Source organism: Aethalodelphis obliquidens, unplaced genomic scaffold, assembly GCF_003676395.1.
Source record: "Aethalodelphis obliquidens isolate GAN/ISIS:26980383/991018 unplaced genomic scaffold, ASM367639v1 scaffold25, whole genome shotgun sequence".
NCBI lineage: Eukaryota > Metazoa > Chordata > Mammalia > Artiodactyla > Delphinidae > Aethalodelphis > Aethalodelphis obliquidens.
This window is the reverse complement of record NW_020837969.1, coordinates 13,369,675-13,392,384: the sequence shown is the minus strand read 5'-3', so window position 1 is coordinate 13,392,384 and position 22,710 is coordinate 13,369,675. Positions and strand designations below refer to the sequence as shown.

Sequence of the window (22,710 nt, the reverse complement as noted above, 5' to 3'; positions counted from 1 at the left end):
CCAACCCTCATTTAGAAAGTGACCTAACAGTGAAGTTGGTAAAAATACAAGTTCCAAGTTTGCAAGTCTTTCAAAAGCAAAGCTGCAAAAAAAAAAGGCAAGTTTGTATGCCATCATTTTAATACTAACAGCCTTCTACAGACACTTCCTTTTCTAAAGCCTAAGCCCTCAGCACCAAACTTGCTGAGTCACCTTTTTTTAAGTACAATTGTGTGCACTATTCTGACTGCACAGGGTTCATACATTCTAAGGAATCTAGGGCACTTCCTACCCCCAAAATGATAAGGTTAGGAAATGAAACCTAAGATATTTTTAAGAAGGCAACATTCAATTACTAAGGTGACACTGCAGCATGTTCCCAAAGCAAAAGCAGCTTAAGATTCAAGGGAGTTAGAAATAAGCTTCCTGGGAATGACCAGAATTTAGGCTCCAAGCAGACCACTCAAGCTTGGAGACTTTGGTCTTCACATTTGTGAATCAACAGTAGGACCCTTTGGTTTGGGGCTTGAATTCATTATTTAGAGGGAATGTTAAGATACTCTAGAAAAGATTCTTGAACCAATCTGTAATAACTACTGATAATTAACATGAAAGAACCGTCTCACTCAATCTTGACTTTTCGCCTCCAGACTCCATTCACACAGCTTCATTAACTCTCACTTTTTATCACTGCAACTGATCAGTGTTTCTCCTGAGTCCCTCCCAATCACATTTCCATTTAACATTTCTAAAGCCCAGCTCTGATGCTACACTCCAGAGCTCAGAAAGTGTGAGTAGCTGCCCCAACTACAGACTATAATCCAACCCTACTCTCCCAGCTGAGGACTTCCACAACCTGGCCCAAACTACCTCTGCAATCCTACCTCCGAGGATTCATCTCATACACTCGCCGGCAACTCAAAACCCAAAAAGTCTCTAAAACGATTTGCTGGGTTTGCTTTGGTTTTGTACAAATTGTGAAAATATATATTGCCGCCTTCAGACAGTTTTGCTAAATTCAAAAACACACACATCATTTCTTAGAATACATTTGCTAGTTTTGATGAGCATTTTTTTTATGTTCAGGTTTAATCGTGTATTGTAGCTTCCTACTTTGAAGTTATCACTATTCATATATAACTTATGTTTACTAACTCTTAGAAATAGTTCCTTCATAATAAAGATACAGAAAATAATTTTCCTTTATGTGTAATCACTTTATATATCAAGAGATTATAGGTATCAAAAGGTCCCGTTTTTGAGTACATATTTGTATTTGCTTGTATATACATAATATACATTTGGAAGAATAATCAACTGTTAATAATGGCTGCCTATAAGGAAGGGAGATTTTTTTTCCACTGCATATCTTGTTATATGTGTTTTTATTAAAGCCATGTGATTGTATAACCTGCATAAAAAGTTAAATTTAAAAATTATGATTTGAATGAATTTAAGGCAAACAAACCTTACACTACAGTGTTAGGTAGATTTAAGGGGGTCTCAAAAGCCAACTTCCTCAAAAACATTTTTCCCAGTAGCCACCATGACTTAAATCCCCCAGTCAAAATACAATCAAATATTCTGAAGACAGTAAGTGTATTATGCCACTATCCACTATCAAATTACTGAGGATTAGTTTATCACATTAGCATAATAAAGGGAAGTCACAAAGAGGCTGTGTATAGTCTCCCTAAGTCTTGTTTCTTTTCCTTTTTCCCTCGAGTAACTAAATCAAGTTTGTTTTACTCAAAAGCACTTTTGTATTGGTAAAAGAACTCATTTAGGGATTCTAGAAGTCCTACCCAAGCCAAGTGGCACCATAGGTTGCTGTGTGAATGTTTTTACTGTCTCTATAAACATCTGCTCTCCCCTCCAGTCTTCCCTATCAGTCTAATCTACTCAGCCTGAGAGGATGGGAACAGGGAGAGTCTGTTCACCTTTGATTCCTCCCCAACACTAAAAACACTGCCATGCACTTAACAGAAAGCAATTAGCGAAGCTCTTAGTGACACCTACTGCAAGACTATGATCCCTTCTCTAGGGAACTGTGGTTGAAACTTCAAATCTAAAAATGTCAGTTGGATTCTCAAGTCTGTTCTCATCTCAAACAATAATCCATTCATTCAGGACAAAAATCCATCTACAGAGAACTTACTTACGTGCCTGGCACTGACACTCAGCAACTAACTAGGCCAAAACTGATCTCACGAGATCAGAAAAGCAGATATGCACCAGATCTTCAGTAAATGTAAGAGATTTGATGAACTTCTTGAACTTTGCTATCTGTCTAAACTTGGAAAAGTCTTTAATGTTTTCTTCACATAGCAATGGACCTCAGTTTCCCATATGCTACTAATCGCCTGACTTGTGGACTTTCTTGCATCAGCCCTCCAATCCTCATTAGTTAACAGCTTATTTTTTAACTTAATGGGATGTAAATCAAGAAGTATCTAATAAACTACAATGTAAAAGAGAAAAATCCATAATTATTATGTGAATGATTGACTTTTTAAAATTTATTTCTTATTTATTTTTGGCTGGGTTGGGTCTTCATTGCTGCGCACGGGCTTTCTCTAGTTGCCCTGAGCAGGTGTTACTCTTTGTTGCGATGCGCAGGCTTCTCATTGAGGTAGTTTCTCTTGTTGTGGAGCACGGGCTCTAGGCACGCGGGCTTCTGTAGCTGTGGCACGTGGGCTCCAGAGCGCAGGCTCAGTAGTCGTGGCGCACGGGCTTAGTTGCTCCGCGGCATGTGGGCTCTTCCCAGACCAGGGCTCGAACCCGTGTCTCCTGCATTGGCAGGCGGATTCTTAACCACTGCGCCACCAGGGAAGCCCATGATTGATATTTAAAGAAGTTATTCCCTCTTATTCCTATCGCCAAAATGTAAGAAATTATTTCCCTTTTTTCCATTCTATGAAGATGCACTTAGATCCTGCTGGTCCAGGAATGAAAATAAGTTTTCTGAACTACTGATTCACTATTCCCATATTCTTCTTACTGCTGCCTTGGTTAGATCATGTGCTAGGGTCAAGTAACTGTGGCTAGTGAATCTAAGGCTCTTGGTCCGCATGAGTTAACTGGCCTGGCACAAGACCAAACTACGACCTTGGACTCGGAACACCACACTCTGGCAGCGTACTCAGCAAAGGCGGGCTAGCACCTGCTGCCCAGGAGCAAGCCAGCCCCATGGCATCACAGCTCCAGTCGGCTGGCCTACAAAAAGCCCAAGTGTTTCTAAAGTGGGGCCCAGGTAGCAACTGTCAAGACTTTACCGTCAACCTTTCTGACCTTACACAAGTTTTTGCCATCTGAATATACCACTGGATGTTATTTCTACCCGAGATGAAAATTTAGTTTTACCACTTTAATCAATAGTGATTCCCAGCCAAGTAAAATCAAAATCCTTGCACATAAGAGACGCCCAGTAAATATTAGATTAACTTAAGGGGGAAAGCACAGAGTTAGTGACCGCACACTGACATAATTTTCTTCATTATCATCAGCAAACACTCACAAAAGGTGTCAGTCATGAGTCCTAACCGCATAGAGTTGACAGCCAATAACTACCTTGGAAAGCATGCAGGAGCATTTGAACACTCCTAGCCATGAAAACACCTTTTCCCTTTTAGTTTAGGCTTCTCTGGTTGCCTGCTTTTAATAGTGTATGCATTTTTTTTCCTCTATAGAAGGAAGCCAAGAAGGAAAAAAAAAAAAGGAAAGAGAAGGAAGGACAGATGGACAGATAGGATAGATCCCCATGTCTGACACGTCTAGCTGACACTAGAAGAACCCAAAATATGTAAGAACAAATGAGGATTCTTTTCTTAATGCTGAATCAAAACTTCTGTAGTGAAGTAGTCACTGTATTGTAAGAGGCACCATTTGGTTCACTCCAAAACAGCCTCCCCTCCACCTGTGTTAGATGACCGGTGTGGTCCAGCTCCTACCACCACAGAAAGGACAGTTTATACTACACCACATGCTTATGCTTCCATTCATAAAGAACATTGTTTTAAAACCTTAAGCATAAATTATTGGAAATACAGCACAACAAAAGGCTTGAGTAAACTGACTGGTACTATAAATATATATATATAATTTTATGTGAATAACATGCATTTCAATTCTAAGTAACACAACCTAGAAAGTAAACATCCTAGTGTACTTATTTTCTTATTTAACATTGTAGAAATCTGAATTCAAAAAGAAATGACCAATAATCTACTTTCCTTAAATCATACTTCACCTCTTCTACTGCCTGAAATCTTCGGGTAGTATACATGAGAGATTACACATGCTGCTTCATTTTCTGTCACCTTTAATGTAGTATTTTCTCTGCTTCCTCTACTAAAGCACCTTCCCGGATGATAACCCAAGTTTTACCAGAGGTACAAGTGAGTTGGGAGGTTTGAGGGGATGTATTTTCCAGGAAAAGGGGAGGTAACCCACAACATGAGGCTTCCAAGCCCTCAGAGTGAGCTGCAATCCTACAGCTTTGACCCTGACCCCACCATCTAAACTTCCTGCCCTCACATATCAGGCACTCTTAATCACTTTGACTCTTAGTTACTTTTGGTTTCTTAAGCATTTACCACTACCCAAAAGTAACTCCATTTATTTATTGCCTGATTCCCCCATAAGTATACAGTCTCCAGAAAGCAGGGCTTTTGCCTTGTTGATTCAACCCCAGCTTCCAAAATAATACCTGGCTGGCATAAAATACTCAATAAATACGTCCTGAATGAATTACAACGTCTTACAATACTCTAAAGAATTCTAACGTCATTCACAGATCGATAAACCAACTAGTAAAATCTTGGGATCTTTATTTTTTTTATCATTGTAGAGAAAAAGCAAGAGGAAAAATACACCTACTCACCAAGTCTTGCTAAATTAGATATGAAAAAATGGACAGCTGAGTGAAGGTTTTTAAGAGAAATAAACACAACTACGTAATTTGAGACTACTTATGAAAACAGAAGTTCCTGTTCCTTACTATATTGAATTGCTGCTCAGCTTACACAGTGAGGATGCCCCACTCTTTTACCTACAACCCTTCAGCCATTATCTCAGCTCTGCATTCGGAACTGACACACTGAGGAAACGGTACTTTTGGTTAAGAGTGTGATGATTTTCACAAAAAAGTAAGCAAGTCATATCATAAGCAAACACAAAACCCAGGGGGTAATGACACTTCCAACAAATATTCTTAGGAAGTTGAGCCACTGCTATTTCCCTTACCCCAGAGTTCTTGGTCAATTTCAGTTTAATGACAGTATCATTCAGTCAAGCAGGAAGAGTCAAGCTACGACAGAATCAAGTTTCTTTTATAGGGCGGTGAGACGGATGCTGGGAGGTAGGGGAAGCAGTGGTTTGGCACTAAGGAAGCGAAGAGCTCATTTAAAATACTGTCCTTCCCTATATTCCCTATATAACCACCGTTCTTTACTATATCGCCACACCTCACTGATGATAGCCTTCCTTTTGACGCAAAGTACAGTGATTTCGGGCATCCCCTTCCTAATCACTGAAACTGCGATACTTAACATGGTGGAAAACAGGACAGCGTGGTAAAAAGTGTACCCAGGCTTGGGCATGAGGTACCGGATGGGTGACCTAAGCCAAGTCAGCCCCTCTGCGTCAAGCTTCCTCGTCTGTAAAAGGGCATAAAGTCATCCCGACAGGGAACGGTTATCGGAACCCAAGGTAATGACCAGCCCAGGGCGCAGCGCCTGCGTACAGCGACCGCCGCGCTCCCCTCGCTCCCACTCGCTAGCTGCAGAGCCACAGCGAAGGTCTGGAAGGATTGTTCAACAACCGAGGCTGGAAATGAGGATGGTGTCGAGCAACTACATCGCCTACTAACGTGCATCTCGGCAAACCCACGGAGCCCGGAGCCCGCCCCGCGCGGGGGCCGAGGGGACGCGAGCGTCTCCCCGCCGGGCCGGCCCACCCCAAGCCCCGTTTCCCTCGGGCGTCCGCCGAGCCGGGCCGAGAAGACGGGCCCGCCGCGACCCCCGGCCCTCCTGGAGCTGGCGGCGGGCGCCGGAAGCGGGCGGGCCGGGCGAGGCTGCGGGCGGGCGCGCGCGCGGCGGCGGCGGCGGGGAGACCCGTACTCACCTCCGGCGGGCGGCGGGCGGCCGCGGCCAGCCGTCTCCAGGCGGCGGCGAAGTCGGGCGGCGGAGCTCGCGGGCTCCGGCAGGCCAGAGAGAACAAGGTCCCCAGCAGGAAGGCGGCCGCAGCGCAGCCCAGGTACAGGCTGAGCCTGAGCAGGACGGTGCCCGGCCCCGCGCTTCCCGCTTCCCAGCAGCCGGGCCCCAGGAAGCAGAGGGGCACGGCGGCGAGGGCGGCCACGGCCACCGGCGCCCGCCAGCTCCCGCCGCCAGGGCCCCCGGGGGCTGCCGCGTCCTCCCGGGAATCCGGCCGCCGCTCGCCCGGGGCTTCCGTGAGGCCGGCGCCGCTGCTGTCGGTGGCCTCGGGGTGCATGCTGCTTCCTGGGCCGCTAAGGACAGGCACATCTCCCGCCCTGCTCTCCCCCGGCGCTGCCCTGGACGGTGGCCTCCAAGCGGCGCCTCCTTCCCTCGCCGCTCCCGCCGCTCTGGAGGCAGAGGGAGTCCGCGCTCATGCCCTCGCCGGCGGCCCAACGAGGGAACGGCTCCAACAGACGCCGCGGAGCTCCTCTCGGCGACCCCTCAGCGCCGCCACGCGGCGCCGGGCCCTCAGCTGCCCGGCCGGGCGTGCCCAGGTAGCCGGACCCGGCTGGGACTCGAGCCGGCCGGGTGGGGGCGGGGACGGGGGCGGGGGCGGCCGTGGAGTGCGTGTCAGAAGGGGGCGGAGAGCCACAGCGGCCGGCTGAGCGACTGCTGGGAGGTGCCCGGCCCCGCCCCGCCCGGCCGCCCACCCACGGTGCGGGGGCGGGGTCCGACTCGCCGCTGCCCAGCGGGGAAGGGGCGCCACCAATCCCGGCGAAAACTGCCTTCCTGCGCTCCTCCCCGCCCCTCCCCCAGCATACCGTCTGTTGATGGACATTTTTGCTGCAGGTGTTAGAAGCGTTTGTAATTCTCGAGCTCAGGTGATCCCTTAATCCTCTCCCCGCGCATCACTGACAAGTAACCTCCTCGCATGCTTACAGCCCGCAAAATTTCTGCGCCGTTTGCACCTGCTATTTAAATAGGCAACCGTTCCTGATCCTCACTTTTAACACAGTTCTAACAACCTTCCCTTTCCCACGCAGCCGCCTCAGGAACGGAATCAGACAAATGTGGAGCAGTAGATGAAGCCTGCAATTCCTACTGACGGAAAGGCCCAAAAAAGTCTGCCTGGTGCCAGAGGGTGTGCACAGCTGCCATAGTCACTGGCTCCAAGTCCCTGTATTTTTGTCGCCGACGATTCAGTACAAACGCTACTACCCACGCAAGTGAAAGTAGTCCAGATAATTTTGAGAGTACATATTTTCTTCTCCTATCATGGTCCCAGCGTTAATATACAGATAATGCTTACTGAGAAGATGCCAACATGCGAAATACTAGAAATTATGAACTCCAGCAAAGCAGCAGATGTATCTTTAATGAATAAAGGAATTCTAAAGACGTTAATGATAATTTAAAAGGGGGTGATAGAGAGGGCAAATCAACAATAGAAAGGGGAAGAAAGGGAAAGAGAGGTAAACAGATGAGAGAAGCCGAGAAGGATACGGGAAATATTAAAAAGCAAAAGCCCAGAACTCTCTCCATGCAGCAGTCATGAAGAATTTCAACAGTTTAAAAGCGCTATTGTTTCTCAATAAATTGAGTTATATCCTGCTTCCCAGGAGACATAGTTAGGAAAAGTAAGCATTAAAATATATTTTCAAATACTGTGACTATACTGGGTTTTTCTATAAGCAATATCTGTCGTTTCAACAGAGGAAAAAATATATAACATTTATACAAAGTAAACTATTTAGTGGATATTTATTCTTTTAAAACAAAGTATTATCGAAGAGGTTATTAATCAAAAGAAGAAATACCAGTGTCCATAGACATAAACAGCCCACCCATGTATTCACATCATTGTAATAAATTTTCCTGGAATGGCATGGATTTCAAGTGGGAGATGAAGTAGGTCTAAAAAAAATTATCCCTAATGTTAAGCTCTAACAAAACAGCGTAGAAATGAATTATTTTATGTACCTATATAAAAATAAATATGTTCACATTTGTCATTTTTTTAAAGTTTATTGGGGTTTTTTTGTTTTTTTTTTTTATGTTTTTTTGTGGTACGCGGGCCTCTCACTGTTGTGGCCTCTCTCGCTGCGGAGCGCAGGCTCCGGACGCGACGCGCAGGCATAAAAACTCTATCTCGTTTCGTCATCCCTTATTCCAAAGGAGAAAAAACAGGGTTTAAATCCATGAGCTTAGTACCTGTATTCCATGCTTTTAAAAGTGTTTAGTTTTGTTGCTTTGTGAGTATGGCTCGTATCTTAGCCAGCCCCCTGACAAGTGCAAAGTGATTTATAATAATCACTAAAGTCAGTAAAACCACAATCAGTAAAGGGGAAACTATCTTTTATTGAGAGCCCTGGTCTGTAACTCTTAAGACCGTGATCTTTCCAACACACCTGTATATTGTTGCCAGGAATGCAGATCTGGAGAAATGTACATTCGTGGTCAGAAAACTTCCTTAAAGTATATGTCATATTTGCTAAGTCAGCATTGACAATTCAAACATTTACTTAAAAAAAAAAAAAACATTTACTTAACAAGTAGTAGTTGGATTTCTACCCCGTGCAAGGTCTGAGGAACACTGAGAGGTGGTACGATATACAAGGGAGTGCCTGGGATCAGGAGGTATTGAGGGAGAAGTCAGGTATTAAATTAGAATCCGGTGTTCCCTCCCAGAAGTCGGTGTTGAGTCCTACCAGGTCTAAGTTAAAGACCAAATTAAGTAGAGATGCCTTATTTATATTCCTTATGGCCAGCATATTCTGACAGGTTATAATTAAATGCTCCACAGGCTATCTTCATTATTCTCTTATGTAAGATGGGAATGGTGTTTGTCTGAACTCACTGGGATATTGTAAGGACAAATTAAGTGAAAATTTGACATTTAAAATATTAGATAGTGTAAATAGGTAGACAACACCCAATCTCTGTCAAAATATGTGATGCATCTTCCCCTTCACTATTTAGTATATTTCTCCTTAAACCCCCTGGCTCTCCTTGAAGGTAACCACAGGATTAGAGAGCAAACCACAGTATTTGCCTTTGACCACTTTGGGTAAAATTGTGAATAGGTATTAACATGAATCAAAAGACCTAGGTATCATTATAGTTTCTCCTACTGATTCAGTGCAAGACCCTAACAGGTCCGTTAACCTCTCTTTTCTGTAACTTTCAAGCAGAGTGTGATTTACAGAAAATACAGATATAAGTATGGTCAAACTTCAAAAAATAAAAGTGAAAAAATTATAAAATACTTTAAAAACAAATAGTAGGGCTTCCCTGGTGGGGCAGTGGTTAAGAATCTGCCTGCCAATGCAGGGGACACGGGTTCGAGCCCTGGTCCGGGAAGATCCCACATGCCACAGAGCAACTAAGCCCGTGCACCACAACTACCGAGCCTGCGCTCTAGGGCCCGCGAGCCACAACCACTGAGCCTGCGCGCCTGGAGCCTGTGCTCTGCAACAAGAGACGCCACCGCAATGAGAAGCCCACGCACCGCAACAAGGAGTGGCCCCCGCTCACAGCAACTAGAGAAAGCCCGCGAGCAGCAACGAAAATGCAATGCAGCCAAAAAAATAAATAAAATAACTAAAATAAATTTATAAAAAAAATAGTGGACTGTTAAAGCTTAAAGGAAACATATACAGCATTTCGAAGAGGAAGGTGAATCTGAACAAAATTTTAGAACACAGATATATAAATTATGCTGAGTGAGGCTCCTTATTAGTAAGTAAAATTATTCATATTGGGAAACTTTCAGGCAGAAGTGTCTTTGTATTAATCTTCAAAGAGAAAGAGAATTACAAAGGAAAGTATTGTAAACTAAATTAGCTGGTATCAAGATAAAGAATTGACGAGGGTAGATCACACACAAAAAAGGATAATTTCAATTTACTTAAGTTTTGACCTGAAATTTAGGGAAATAGAGTATGTCAATTATCTGCTGTTGTATAACAAACTACCACCAAATAAAAACCATTTTATTAGCTTATGATTTCGTAGGTCAGCAATTGGGCTGGGGTCATTGGGCAGTTAGTTCTGTTCTTCTTGCCTGGGTCACTAACAACGCTGTGATCTCCTGGTGCATAAGCTGGGGCTGCTTGGGCTATGGAGCCTCCATTGAGATGGCTTGTCTCTGCTCCCTGTGTTCTTATCCTCCAAGAGGTAGCTTGGGCTTCTTCACATGACAATCTCAGAGATGTGATATATACTACAAGTTCTTTTTAAGCTTTCACTTGTGTTATGTTTGCTTACATCCCATTGGCCAAAGCATATCATATGGCCCAACCAGGAGTTAAATAGGAGAGGGGGCCTACGTGTGGAGTTAAACATTGGGAAGTGTAATTCATTGGTTCCATTACTTTAACAACCCACCACAATTTACTTTGACAGAATACACTCATCAGTTTTTGTTGGATCATCCAGCTGGTCACCAAAATCAGTAGCATCTAAGGACTTATCCCTCAAACATGTTAAAGTTCACATTTCTTGTTCCTGTTCTTGTTCATAATCTGCGTCCACCTACCTATGAGATAGAGAAAAGAGCCTGGATAAGGATAGGGACATAGGAGGCAGTGTACAACTATGTTTGTCAGCTGGAAGTTTGGTGATGTAGCCGTTAGCCTTATTTTACCCTAACATTTTCAAGCTATGAAACACAAAGCATAAAAGAAAATTCTAAGCTCATTCAGATTTGGATATCCAGTATTATTGGACAGCAGATTATAGAGAAAGAAAATAAATTGTTTACTTTTTATCTAATTTCTCCAAAATATATGCACGCTGAAAAACTTTGAACTGACTTATATGCTGTTTCATATTTGTCATGAGTAGAATAAAATATAAAGTAGGCAGTGCACAATTATTACACGTACTTGCATAAGTTAGGAAAGGATCTTGAATAGTTTAAGATTAATGCTATGCATTTAAGATTATATAAAGCTTTTTTTTTTTTTTTTGCGGTACACGGGCCTCTCACTGTTGTGGCCTCTCCCACTGCAGAGCACAGGCTCCGGACGCGCAGGGTCAGCGGCCATGGCCCACGGGCCCAGCCGCTCTGCGGCATGTGGGATCTTCCCAGACACGGGCATGAACCCGCGTCCCCTGCATCAGCAGGCAGACTCTCAACCACTGCGCCACCAGGGAAGCCCTATATAAAGCTTTTATACACTACCTAAAAGAAGCCAGTGTCTCTGATTTGTCATTTATTTGCTATAGGAAAGAGAACATATTTTGGGGAAGTAAAAATTAGTATTAGAGAATTAATCACAGTTCAGAACAGGGGTTGGCACAAAGTAGGCCCTTAATTTACATATTTTTCAATGAATAAATGTTATCCTTCTAGGAAAATATATCTAGAATAATTGAACAGACAAAATAACAGTAATAAAAATATTTCATATTTGAACAGGAACTTTAACTTTCAGAAATCCTTTTTAAAACATATGTTTCTCACTACAACTCTATAAAGGAATATAGAGTTAAATATTAAAATCCCATTTTGCAGATGAGGGAACTGAGATTCAAAGAAGTTACATGACTTGCCCAAAATCACATAGCTAGTTGGTGGGAGGACCTAAATCATAGGATTCTCCTTCATTATGCTATCCTTCAAATACAATAGTTAAAAGTAATGTCAAAGGACAAAACAAACTGCTTTCTACATTACATGAAAATGTCCTTACAAAACCAATACAATAATAATGGTATTCATTTGGCTTTTTTCCTGGCCACACCACAAGGCATGTGGGATCTTAGTTCCCTGACCAGGGATCCAAACCCCACCCCCTGCATTGGACTGCCAGGGAATTCCATACTTAGCTTTTAAATAGATGGTAAACTTCTGGAAGGCAGTACGTGACTTCTAGTCATTCTCTCACTCAGTCCAAAAATATTAGCCAGGGGCTTTGCTAGAAAGTAGTATAAAATACGGTCTCTGTCCTTGAAGAGCTCACAGTCTAATTGGGGTGGGGGGAGGAAAAAGGGGGTGGGGAAGGGAGGCATAAAGTAATGTAATACATATTATAAGAAAGGTATTACCGAGTTCTAGGGTGACAAGCGGAGAGCTATTTCTGCTTTGTGGGAGTTAAGGAAATTTCAAATGTTACCTTTCCTGGGAATCTAAGTCATTTTGCTTTCTGAATTTCTTCTATTTAATTGTTTCGGGAGGTTTACAAATAAGTGAGGAACAATTTTTAAAAAGGACAGGAGGGATAATATTTAAATGTTTTCTGACAAAAGAGTCCAGATTCAGTGAATTTGGGGAAAGACCTTTTTTCACCTATGAGTTGATGACCTCATATGAACTATGAAGAGGAACAAAGCAAATAAAATCTCTGTCATGAAGGAGCTTATTTACAATATAGTTCATTGGTTCATTCATTCAATATAGATGCTCCTTCAGGAAAAGAAAATCAGGGAAAGGGCAAAACTTACAAATTCATAGCACAGAAAAGAGCCAAAATTAAAGCTTGAGATGTAATAATCTTATTTTTTATCATGGTAAAATATACACAAAATTTACAATTTTAGTCATTTTTAATATAATTCAGTGGCATTAATGCTTTCACATTGTTGCACAACATCACCACTATCCATCTCCAGAATATTTTTGTCATTGCGTACTGAAACTCTGTACCCATTAAACAATAACTCCCCCATTCCCTTCTTCCCTTGGGAATTTCGACCCTAATTTCTGTTGCTATGACTTGCCTATTTTAGGTACCTCATGTAAGTGGAATCATATAATATTTGTCCTTTCATGTCTAGCTTCTTTCATTTAGTGTAACGTTTTCAAGGTTCATCCATATTGTAGCATGTGTCAGAATTTCGTTACTTTTTATGGCTGAATATTTCATTACTTGTATATACCACATTTATCCAGTCATCTGTTGATGGACATTTGTTTATCCAGTCATCTGTTGATGGACATTTGGGTTGCTTCCATCCTTTGGAAGCATTATTGTGAATAATGCTGCTCTGAATATGGGTGTATAAATATCTGTTTGAGACTCTGCTTTCAATTCTTCTGGGTATACATCCAGAAGTGAAATTGCTAGGTCAGATGGTAATTCTGTGTTCAATTTTTTGAGGAACTGCCATAGTTTTCCACAGCAGCAACACCATTTTAAATTCCCAGGAACAATGCACAAGGGTTCCTATCTCTCCCCATCTTTGCCAACCCTTGTTATTTTCTGTTTGTTTTGTTTTAATAGCCATCCCAATGTGTGTGAGGTGATATCTCATGGTTTTAATTTGCATTTCCCTAATGATTAATGCTATTGAACACCTTTCCATGTGCTTATTGGCCATCTTCTTTGGAGAAATGGCTATTCAACTCCTTTGTATAATAAACTTCTGACCACAGGGTGGACAACCATCCCTGGAAAATGGTGTCAGCATAGTTTTTTCAAGCAAAATTAAGTGAAATCCTTCCTTTTAGCCTCCTAAAACGACAGAGAAATGATTCTCTGTGCTTGTTGGTAGTTACGACCAGTAAGTACAAAATGCATAATGAAGAACAAAAATAGAGCCAATTCCTTAATGAGACTCCCTAGGATATGGCTAACCAGTTCCTTTCCCTATACTTTCATGTAAAAAATATTGGGTACCTATTGTATTAATTTCCTGTTGCTGCCGTAACAAATTACTACAAACTTAGCGGTTTAAAACAACACAAATTTATTCTCTTACCTTTCTGGAGGTCAAAATCTAAAATCAAGGTATGGGCTGGGCTGCATTTCTTCTGGAGGCTTCAAGGGGAGAATCCCCTTTCTTTTGTCAGCTTCCAGATGTGCCTTCAACTCTTGGCTCACGGCCCCTTACTCCAACCTCTTGCTGCTTCTTTTTTAAAACAAAAAATTTTTAACCCAGTTTTATTGAGGTATAATTGACATATAACATTAAGGTGTACAAAATGATTTATGTACATATTACGAAATGATCACTGCAAGTCTTGTTAACATTGATTACCTCACATATATACAAATTTCTTTTCCTTAAGATGAAACCTTTTAAGATCTATTTTTTCAGCTACTATCAAATATACAAGAGGGTATTAACTATAGTCACCATGCTGTGTATTACAACCTCTTGCTTCTAGTGCCATGTCTTTTATTACTGACCCCCAATTTCTTGCCTCCCCTCTTATAAGGACCCTTATGATTACATTGAGCTCACCTGGGATAACCTAGGTTGATTTTCCCATCTGAAGATCCTTAATCACAAAGTCCCTTTTGCCATGTGAAGCATCATATTCACAGGTTTGGGAATAGGAGGTGGGCATCTACGGGGCACCATTGTTCTACCGTACCTACTATGTGCCTGCAAGTTCAAAAGCGAAAAATTGCTGCCTTCAATACATTGGACAGAAATCATTTTTCTTAGATTGTTGTTATTTTTTTAATTAATTTATTTTTGGCTGTGTTGGGTCTTCGTTTCCGTGCCAGGGATTTCTCTAGTTGCAGAGACCGGGGGCCACTCTTCATCACAGTGCGCGGGCCTTTGTTGTTGCGGAGCACAGGCTCCAAACGCGCAGGCTCAGCAGTTGTGGCTCACGGGCCTAGTTGCTCCGTGGCATGTGGAATCTTCCCAGACCAGGGCTCTAACCCGTGTCCCCTGCGTTGGCAGGCAGATTCTCAACTACTGCGCCACCAGGGGAGCCCCTCCTAGATTGTTTTAACTACCCATCTCATTTACCAGTAGTCAGAGGACTTTCTAATGTGTTACCAGCCCCTGGCCCATAAAGCTAACTAATTCTTTGAACTGAACTTTGCAGACAGAAATAATCACAGGCACAGCCGCCTTCGTATTTATTATCATTGCTGCTGTTCGGGTACAAGATAATTAAAGCAGCTTTCCCCATGACATCAGCCACTGCAACAACTAGGTCCACCCGCACTGCGGTTAACAGCCGAGAGGCAGCAGCAGTAACACCCTGGCGGGGCACTGGGCAGCCGAGGGCGCGGAGATCACTCTCTTTCCGCGTCCCTTGCCATTTGAGAGGAGGGTCGTCGGGCAGGCCTCGCGCCCCCCGCCGGCCGGAGCGGGGCCGGCCCGCCGCACTCTGTGACGCCCGCCGCGAGGAACGGCGCCGCGCGGGGCCTCTGGCACCGCCCCGTTCCCACGGGACTCGCCGCGTCCCCTTGCGACCTCTTTTCCAGTTCCGCTCTCTCCGCCTCCGGAAGCTCGAGCCGCCCCGGTGGCTGCGGGAGCGCGTGCGCGTGCGCGAGGCCGGAATGCCGCGGGTGGCGCTGGGCTGCTGCGGTGTTCGCGGTTCCCAGGTGAGCGGCGCGCGGGCGACCCTTCCTCCCCTCGCAGAGCCCCCGCCCCCCGTTCAGGATACTTTTTCGTCTCCGGAGCCCAGGCCTCGGCGAGCACGCAGGGTCGGTATGCGGAAGCCGGCGCGGGAGGTTAGGAAGGCGGGCCGGCCGGGCCCCGAGCCCTGCGCCCCGCCTCCTCTGCGCCACGGGCAGACCCTCGGACGGCGGGTGTAACCACCGCGGAGGCGTCTGGGCCGGCGGGACCACGGGGCCCGCAACCCCAGCCGGCCGCGGTGGGACGGCCCGGCCTGCCCTGGGGCGCGTTCGCGGGTGGCTTGGGGGTCGGGGTCGGCCGTGAATTTAAGACGTGGTCGTGACCGGGATCCCGGCTCAGGGCACAGCCGCCCACCTCCGGGGACTTGACCCTGACCCCTGAGGCGGGAGGGGGATGTCAGTTATTATCCGCTACCTATCGAGATCAGGAGGGGGTCGTGTAAAGAACCAGAGTTCCTGGAATACAGGTGTTTACTTTGGCCCGAGATTTTCGTGTACCCAATCGGTTACCTTCTTTGGACCAAATCATATGTCAAAACTACAGAAATGTAATGTCATAGTATCAAAATGGCAGTTAAAAATGCCAGATTCCTATTTGTGTGTTTTCCTGATGGAACGTGAAAGCATCAGTATTTCTATTGCTGGTTCTGCAGGGGCTGTACAAATTGTGTGTCCAAGTGATTCCCGGGCACCTTTGGCAAGTATTTGTCCTCATTGAGCACGAGCAGGGTTATTGCAGCCTGATGAACTGTCATTTGATTTGAATCTCACTTTGAAGTGAATGTTATCAAAAGGATTGCTTAGCGGGACAGTTGGATAATTTTTCCGTTAATTAAATCACCTGAATGTTTAAGTCCTTACAATAACCGGTCTGTTGGATGTTATGAACCTAAACTTAAACCTGAAAAGTCTCCCAGGCAATGGGCTATGCACCCCTCTCGTGAACTGTGACCCCTTAGGGAGACAGATGCTTACACCTACTGGGGACTACAGGAACCTTATAAATGCAGATAAGGGGATAGTTGATTCCGGTGTGTGTGAGGGGCGGGGAATGAGGGACAGCTGTAGGAAACTAGCTCAGGTGAAAGAGGTGATTGTTGTGCTTACATAACTGGCTAGCAAAGAGCAGAACTAGGGCCCAGCCTTAAATCTCCTAACTCCAAACTCCTTCATCAGATAAACATTCTTTGAATGTCTAGTATTTGTCAGGTCCTACTTTAGGCACTAGGATATAAAGATGAGCAAGATACCAGGAGTTCCCAGTCTGGTAAGACAGGAAAGGCAGGAAACAGCTTTGAGAAACAGGGATTTCAAAGAAGGATCTGTAATCATTTGGCTTACGGTTAGACTTTGGGATTTAGACCTACTTCATGTTAGGGCTGGGAAAGGTCATAGCCTCCAAATTTATAAATTCCCTCTGCAACATCCCAGCAAATGGCCATCCAGTCTTCGCTCCAACATTATCTAGTGACTTACGGCTCCTAATTTTAGAAGGCAGCCCATTCCATTTTTCAGCAATTCTAATGTTAAACTCAGAACAGCTTTCGTATGCACTCCATCTGTTGATGCAAGTTCTACCTCTGGAGCTACAAATAATAGCTCTCAAGTCTGTTTCATATCACAGTCCTTCAAGTATCTGAACACACCCTTTCTCTTAGTCATTTCTTTTATTCCTATGAGCCCTTGGTCTGATAACCAATTAATCATAACTTCAGTTCTAGACTCTTCACCATAGCGCACCCAGGGCTAAGTGCTTCATTCAAAAAGATGTTGCGGAAAAACCTGAACGAGCTTTTTGGCTAACCCAATGGTTTGACCAAGCAGAATGTAATGCAAGTTGTCCTACACTGTATGTTGCTACTCCAGGTTTAATGACTTCCAGAAATGTCACTCTCCTTGCCAGAAATACCTTTGGAATTCATTACTCTCTTTGGAAAGGGGGTTGGGTCCCAAGCTCAGCTTGGAATAGAGAGTCACAAGTTGATTCAAAGTTCTGAATTCTTATTACCTAGGTTAACAATTTACCTAAGGTGACTGGTTTATTTAATTTGCAATGGCAATGAAATTTGTTCCAGATTACTTTGTTAGAGGAAAACTGCTACACAGCAAATATATCTAGTAAAATGTGTGGCAAACACTGACATATGTATCTAATTTTAACTGTACAGACCACCCTTTTTTGCAAAGAACTGTTTCTAAAGCTCTATTGCTAAACAAGTCCCATTTCCCTTAAAAATCCCTGTGAGGGGAGGGTCTTCTTATCTTGCCCACTGTTTACCATCAAATAAATAATAGATATCACAACAATGTGTTTTAAAGTTCAAAAAAGGAAGTCTCAGTTCCTAGCCTTTTGGAAGGACCATACTTTGAAGCAAAGTAGAACAGTGGTTAGTAGCATGGTCCTCAAGACAGTCTGCTTTAGAATCTTGGCTGTGCCGCTTCTTAGCTCTTTGGCTTCGGGCAAGTTCTTGGTCTGCTTCAGCTTCCTCTCTGCCAAATGGGAGTGATGAAATCTCTTACAGTTATTGTAGAGATTCAATGAGTTACTACTTGTAATGCACTTAGAATGATGCTAACATGTAAATACTCAACACTTCCGGCTCTTAGTAGTAGTAGAATAACAGCACTAGTACAAGTGAGACTTAGTTATGTTAGTAATTTTATTTCCATAGAAATGTAAACAAGTTTTGCAGAGGGATGGAAGTTGGAATGATTTGGATGATTAGCTTTTTAAAAGATTTGTTTTTTAAACTGGCGAGGAAAATTTGTGCTCTGGGCTGTGCTATGAAACCATTCGCTTTTAAAATTTTAAGAAACTTGTAAAAAAATTTCTTGAGTCCTAAAGGCAGTCTTAACCATGGGAAAAACAGTAACCACAGCTCTTTTATTCCAGCCCTTGACATTTTGGATTAAAGGGTGAATTATCTTACAAAAAAGGCTGACTTCGGGGAGAATTTAATGACGATGTTAATAAGAGCTGCCCATCATTCAGCAGCTGATTGGATTTGTTGTTTTTCTTTTTGAACTCAGGTGGGCAGAATTGGATTGATAACGATCATTCCTACTCTTTAGGTCTGTGATGACCTGTAATCACAGGCCTCTGCGCCTCTGCCCAGGTTCTTAACTTTTCTCCTTTGTCCACTTTCCCAGCCTCATTCCTCCCTCCGCTTATAGGCTCATACTCTTAGATGTTTAGTGTATGTTCTCCCAGCCCATGCTGTAGAATTTTATTTATATGTTTGTGCCCTTGAGAATTTAGTTTTGTTTTGTGTGTGTGTGTTGTTTTTCATAATTGTATTGTCATTCATTTAATTCTTTTGGTAAGCATAATTTTTGTAGATCTCAGCTTATCCTTTTTGACTGATATATAATATATCATATACAACATTTTGCTTATCCATTTTCCTCTTACTAGACATTGAGTTTTTTCTAAGTCAGTGCTGTTACAGACAGGGCTGTGATGAACATCCTTGTACTTGTGCCCAGGAACACACAACTGGGAAGCATCAGAACCAAGTTTTGAGCCTGAGTGTCTGGCTCAATTTGTTCTCTTTCACTGTGCAGACTCCCTGTCATCACTTACTTGCTTAGTTTATTGCATGAACACTATTACAATAACAGTAATGGAAATATTAAAAATGCAGCGGGATTGTTGATTTTTCAACTCTTCATTTTTGTTCTTTTTTCCCCTAGTTTTTGTTTAAATTGTATTATTAACCCAAGATGGATAACAATTTTGTATTATGCATTTTTCATGCTGATAATAGCACCTAAATCAGGTGTCCACAAAATTTTTCATTAAAGGGATCAGTTGGTAAATATTTTAGGCTTTGTGGGCCCTATGGTATTGGTCACAGCTACTTAACTCTGCAGGTGTAGTGGGAAAGCTGTCAGAGACAGTTCCTAAACCTGTGAGTGGGGCTGTATCCCAATAAAACATTATTTACGAAACAAATGGTGGGCTGCATTTAGCCCAGGCACAGTAGTTTGCTGACCCCTGATTTAAATAATTATTTTAATGGATTCATAATATTCCTATATTCAAGTTTTTTTCTGTATTAAAAGAAATGCTGTAATGCGCAGTCACAGCCACTAACCATCAAGGAAATGATCTCCCTAAGACTGAACGTCAGAAAAATAAAGAAGAAAATGACTGACTTAAAGATTGAGCCTGAAGCTGTGACCTGTGAATGTCACATGGGTTAAGCAAAAGCATCATAACCTCTGGATGCCACACAAAGGAACAGCAAACCTTGAGAACTTCAGAGCAGTAGCTGAGAGTGGTGCTAATGCCTTAGATTTTAATCACATCTCTCATTTAAGCTGAGTTTGATCAAAACGGGGGAGTTGTTAAAAAGAAAACTACAGGCTCCAGATGGAGTCACGTCTGCTGGGCCGCCCCACCAAACTGGTGCTTCATACCTAACCTACTTGAAGCTTCAACCTCCCCCAGAAATGTAGTCTTAACCGGTCAGTCAGAAATGTTCTGGTCAGCACCAGTGAGGTAATCTGTCACAGGGCCCTGTCCATCCCCCAAAGGGAGATGAGGTAAACTGCCACACAGACCCCTTTCGTCCCCCATGGGTAGGTTACCTAAGCCTGAAATAGTCTTTTTTATATATGAGTTCCTTGTCTTGCCTTTAAAAACCTTTCCCTTTCTGTAGCCCTTTGGAGCTCCCTTCTACTCTCTGGATGGGATGCTGCCTGATTCATGAATTGTTCAATAAAGCCAATTAGATCTTTAAAATTTACTTGTTTGAATTTTTCTTTTTTTTAACATATGTAAAACCTTTGGGGAGGAGGCTTCCTTCTGTTGATTTGAATTTTAAAACATAAAGAGGGCATTAATCCATGCTGCGGGAAATAATATTTCTTGTATTTAATATTTATTAAATACAATAAATATTATAAGTTTTAGTCTAATTTCTCTGAAATCTTTAAAATCTACTTACATCTTATTTCAGTTTAAATATAATAATGTGTTAGAATTTTAAAACTCACTTGTACTTAATCGTCTCTTAATTTATCTTCATTTAGCTTAAACTTTCCTGAATACTGTATACCATTTGCAAACCTGCTTAATTAATGGCACGATTACAATTTTAGTATATTTGATTTTCTTAAGTACCTCAAACAGCTAACAAGACACACTTATAGATCTCACAAAGGAAACCTAAGTACTTAGATGTTTTTTGTAAACCTAAGTCTAAACTTACTGATTTAATCAGATTCCCTTAAGTGTTTAAAAGTTGATTACAGTTAAATTTTTGCAAGTTTAATATATCAGAATCTCTTAAGTTTTTCAAAACTTTAACGGCAGAAACCTTAACCTATCATATTAATCTGTCACATTAGTGTTAATAGTATAAGTTTGGTTGCTTTTTAAATCATGTCTCTACCTACTTGTTTTTATAGATTGCAGGGTCACTTAAACAAAGGCTGCAGAGTACATGGCTGATTTAGGATACAGATTACATAGTCTTTTATTGCTTGATGTGGTGTAACGGAATTAATCATGATTTGAATATAGTGAACCCATAATTGGATTGTTGGCTACATATTATTATTATTGGAATTTTGTATATACCTTTCCCTTGACATAGCTCATGTTATTTGCCTCTTTTGAATATCATTATCAACTAATGGCTTTCCACAGAATTACTTTTTTATTTTTAAGTGTATTTTGTGTTTTTTTGTTCTTCAGTGCAGGATTGTCCAGCTTGGACAGTGGAAGCCCCTTTAAACTGAATCCTTTATTACCACTACTCTGGGCTTATTGTTTGTCTTTATCTCTAGAAATGGAATCAGCTGCCTTCCAAAGGATCTTGGTTTTGGGGGGTGGTTTTAGTGGAGAATAGTATTAGAGAGGTCAAACTCTGAATTCTAGATTATTAGTGACAGATACTGTGACACTGCTGCGTAGACCCCTGTAATAGGAGAGAAAGAAAAATATGACTTTATACTGACATTTCCAGTTTAATCCCAATTGCATGAAGTATTAAAATACTTTAAAATCAATTTTGATTTTTTACCTTAGCAGTACACATATAAATTTACAGGTCAACTAATAGTTTAAGATTTATAGCCAAAATAGTGGTCTCGGCACCACGTTAGCAGCAATTGCTTTGAACTTTTTAATCCATTTCTAATATTTAACTCCACGTGTCTAAATAATATGCCTTAATTTTTCCATTTTAGAAGCCTGTCTGCTATCTCAGTAGATACTAAATCTCTCTTATGCTGGACTCCCTTTAGCACAATGAGACATGCATACTTTCCTCTTTTTATTGTGGTTATGTAACAATATGTGATTAAATATTCGGAAGTTTTTCCTCCAAGCTCCCTGTACTGTGTATACATGTGTCTTAGAGATTTTGTTCCTCTTTAAGAAGGGACAGAGGGAGCTTTTACTAATAGGATTTATCTCCTGCTGCTCCCCCAGTGAGGGCAGTGAAGGAGCAGAGTAGGACAAAGACAAGTTCTGAAATAGGGAAGTTTGTTAATCCCCGTTGAACTATTTCTACCAGAATGATGTGTGTTTGGGCTGGCTAGGCTGATCTGAAGAGGTTTTAACACCATCCTTTCTTATTCTAAACTCTAACTGTACTTAATTTATAGCATTCAGGTTTTCCTTGGAGGCCAGTCTAGGTATCCATGTTTGTGATATGCCTGACGATCTCTTATTATTTTCTGGTGAACCAAACTATTAGACTTACTTACTGTTCAGATCATTGGTGCTACTTGATATTATCCCTGTAGCCCCATTATCATTTCACTGAGTTATTGGTGTTTTTTTAAATTTATTTTTGGCTGCGTTCGGTCTTCATTGCTGCACATGGGCTTTCTCTAGTAGCAGCGAATGGGGGCTAGTCTTCATTGTGGTGCGCAGGCTTCTCAATGCTGTGGCTTCTCTTGTTGCAGAGCACGGGCTCTAGGCGCGCGGGCTTCAGTAGTTGTGGCTTGCGGGCTCTAGAGTGCAGGCTCAGTACTTGTGGCAAGCGGGCTTCAGTAGTTGTGGCTCACGGTCTCTAGAGCGCAGGCTCAGTACTTGTGGCAAGCGGGCTTCAGTAGTTGTGGCTCACGGTCTCTAGAGCTCAGGCTCAGTAGTTGTGGCGCACGGGCTTAGTTGCTCTGCGGCATGTGGGATCTTCCTGGACCAGGGCTCGAACCCGTGTCTCCTGCATTGGCAGGTGGATTCTTAACCACTGTGC

General features: G+C 42.6%; 2 protein-coding genes and 1 long non-coding RNA gene across 18 annotated transcripts in view; 2 read left to right on the top strand and 1 right to left on the bottom strand.

Annotated features, from left to right (window-relative positions):
• Positions 1 to 6,694, bottom strand: part of SNX25 (sorting nexin 25) — a 108,648-nt gene extending 101,954 nt beyond the window's left edge. For 3 of the 15 annotated variants that reach the window (XM_027122630.1, XM_027122629.1, XM_027122633.1), the window contains exon 1: positions 6,103 to 6,676. In XM_027122630.1, coding sequence (XP_026978431.1) covers positions 6,103 to 6,468 — 366 coding nt within the window. In that variant the 5' untranslated portion in view covers positions 6,469 to 6,676. Of the gene's footprint in view, positions 1 to 6,102 lie in introns of all 15 variants that reach the window. The other 12 variants (XR_003436232.1, XR_003436233.1, XR_003436231.1 and 9 more) reach the window with 9 other exon arrangements.
• LOC113628768 (uncharacterized) lies at positions 6,615 to 7,843 on the top strand. The gene is made up of 2 exons (XR_003436235.1): positions 6,615 to 6,727; positions 7,217 to 7,843. It is a non-coding gene; the product is annotated as an uncharacterized LOC113628768 (long non-coding RNA).
• Positions 7,844 to 15,356: 7,513 nt separating this feature from the next.
• Positions 15,357 to 22,710, top strand: part of CFAP97 (cilia and flagella associated protein 97) — a 33,479-nt gene continuing 26,125 nt past the window's right edge. The window contains exon 1 of one of the 2 annotated variants that reach the window (XM_027122639.1): positions 15,357 to 15,466. The gene's annotated coding sequence lies outside the window, so the exon portion shown is untranslated. Of the gene's footprint in view, positions 15,569 to 22,710 lie in introns of both variants that reach the window. The other variant, XM_027122638.1, reaches the window with a different exon arrangement.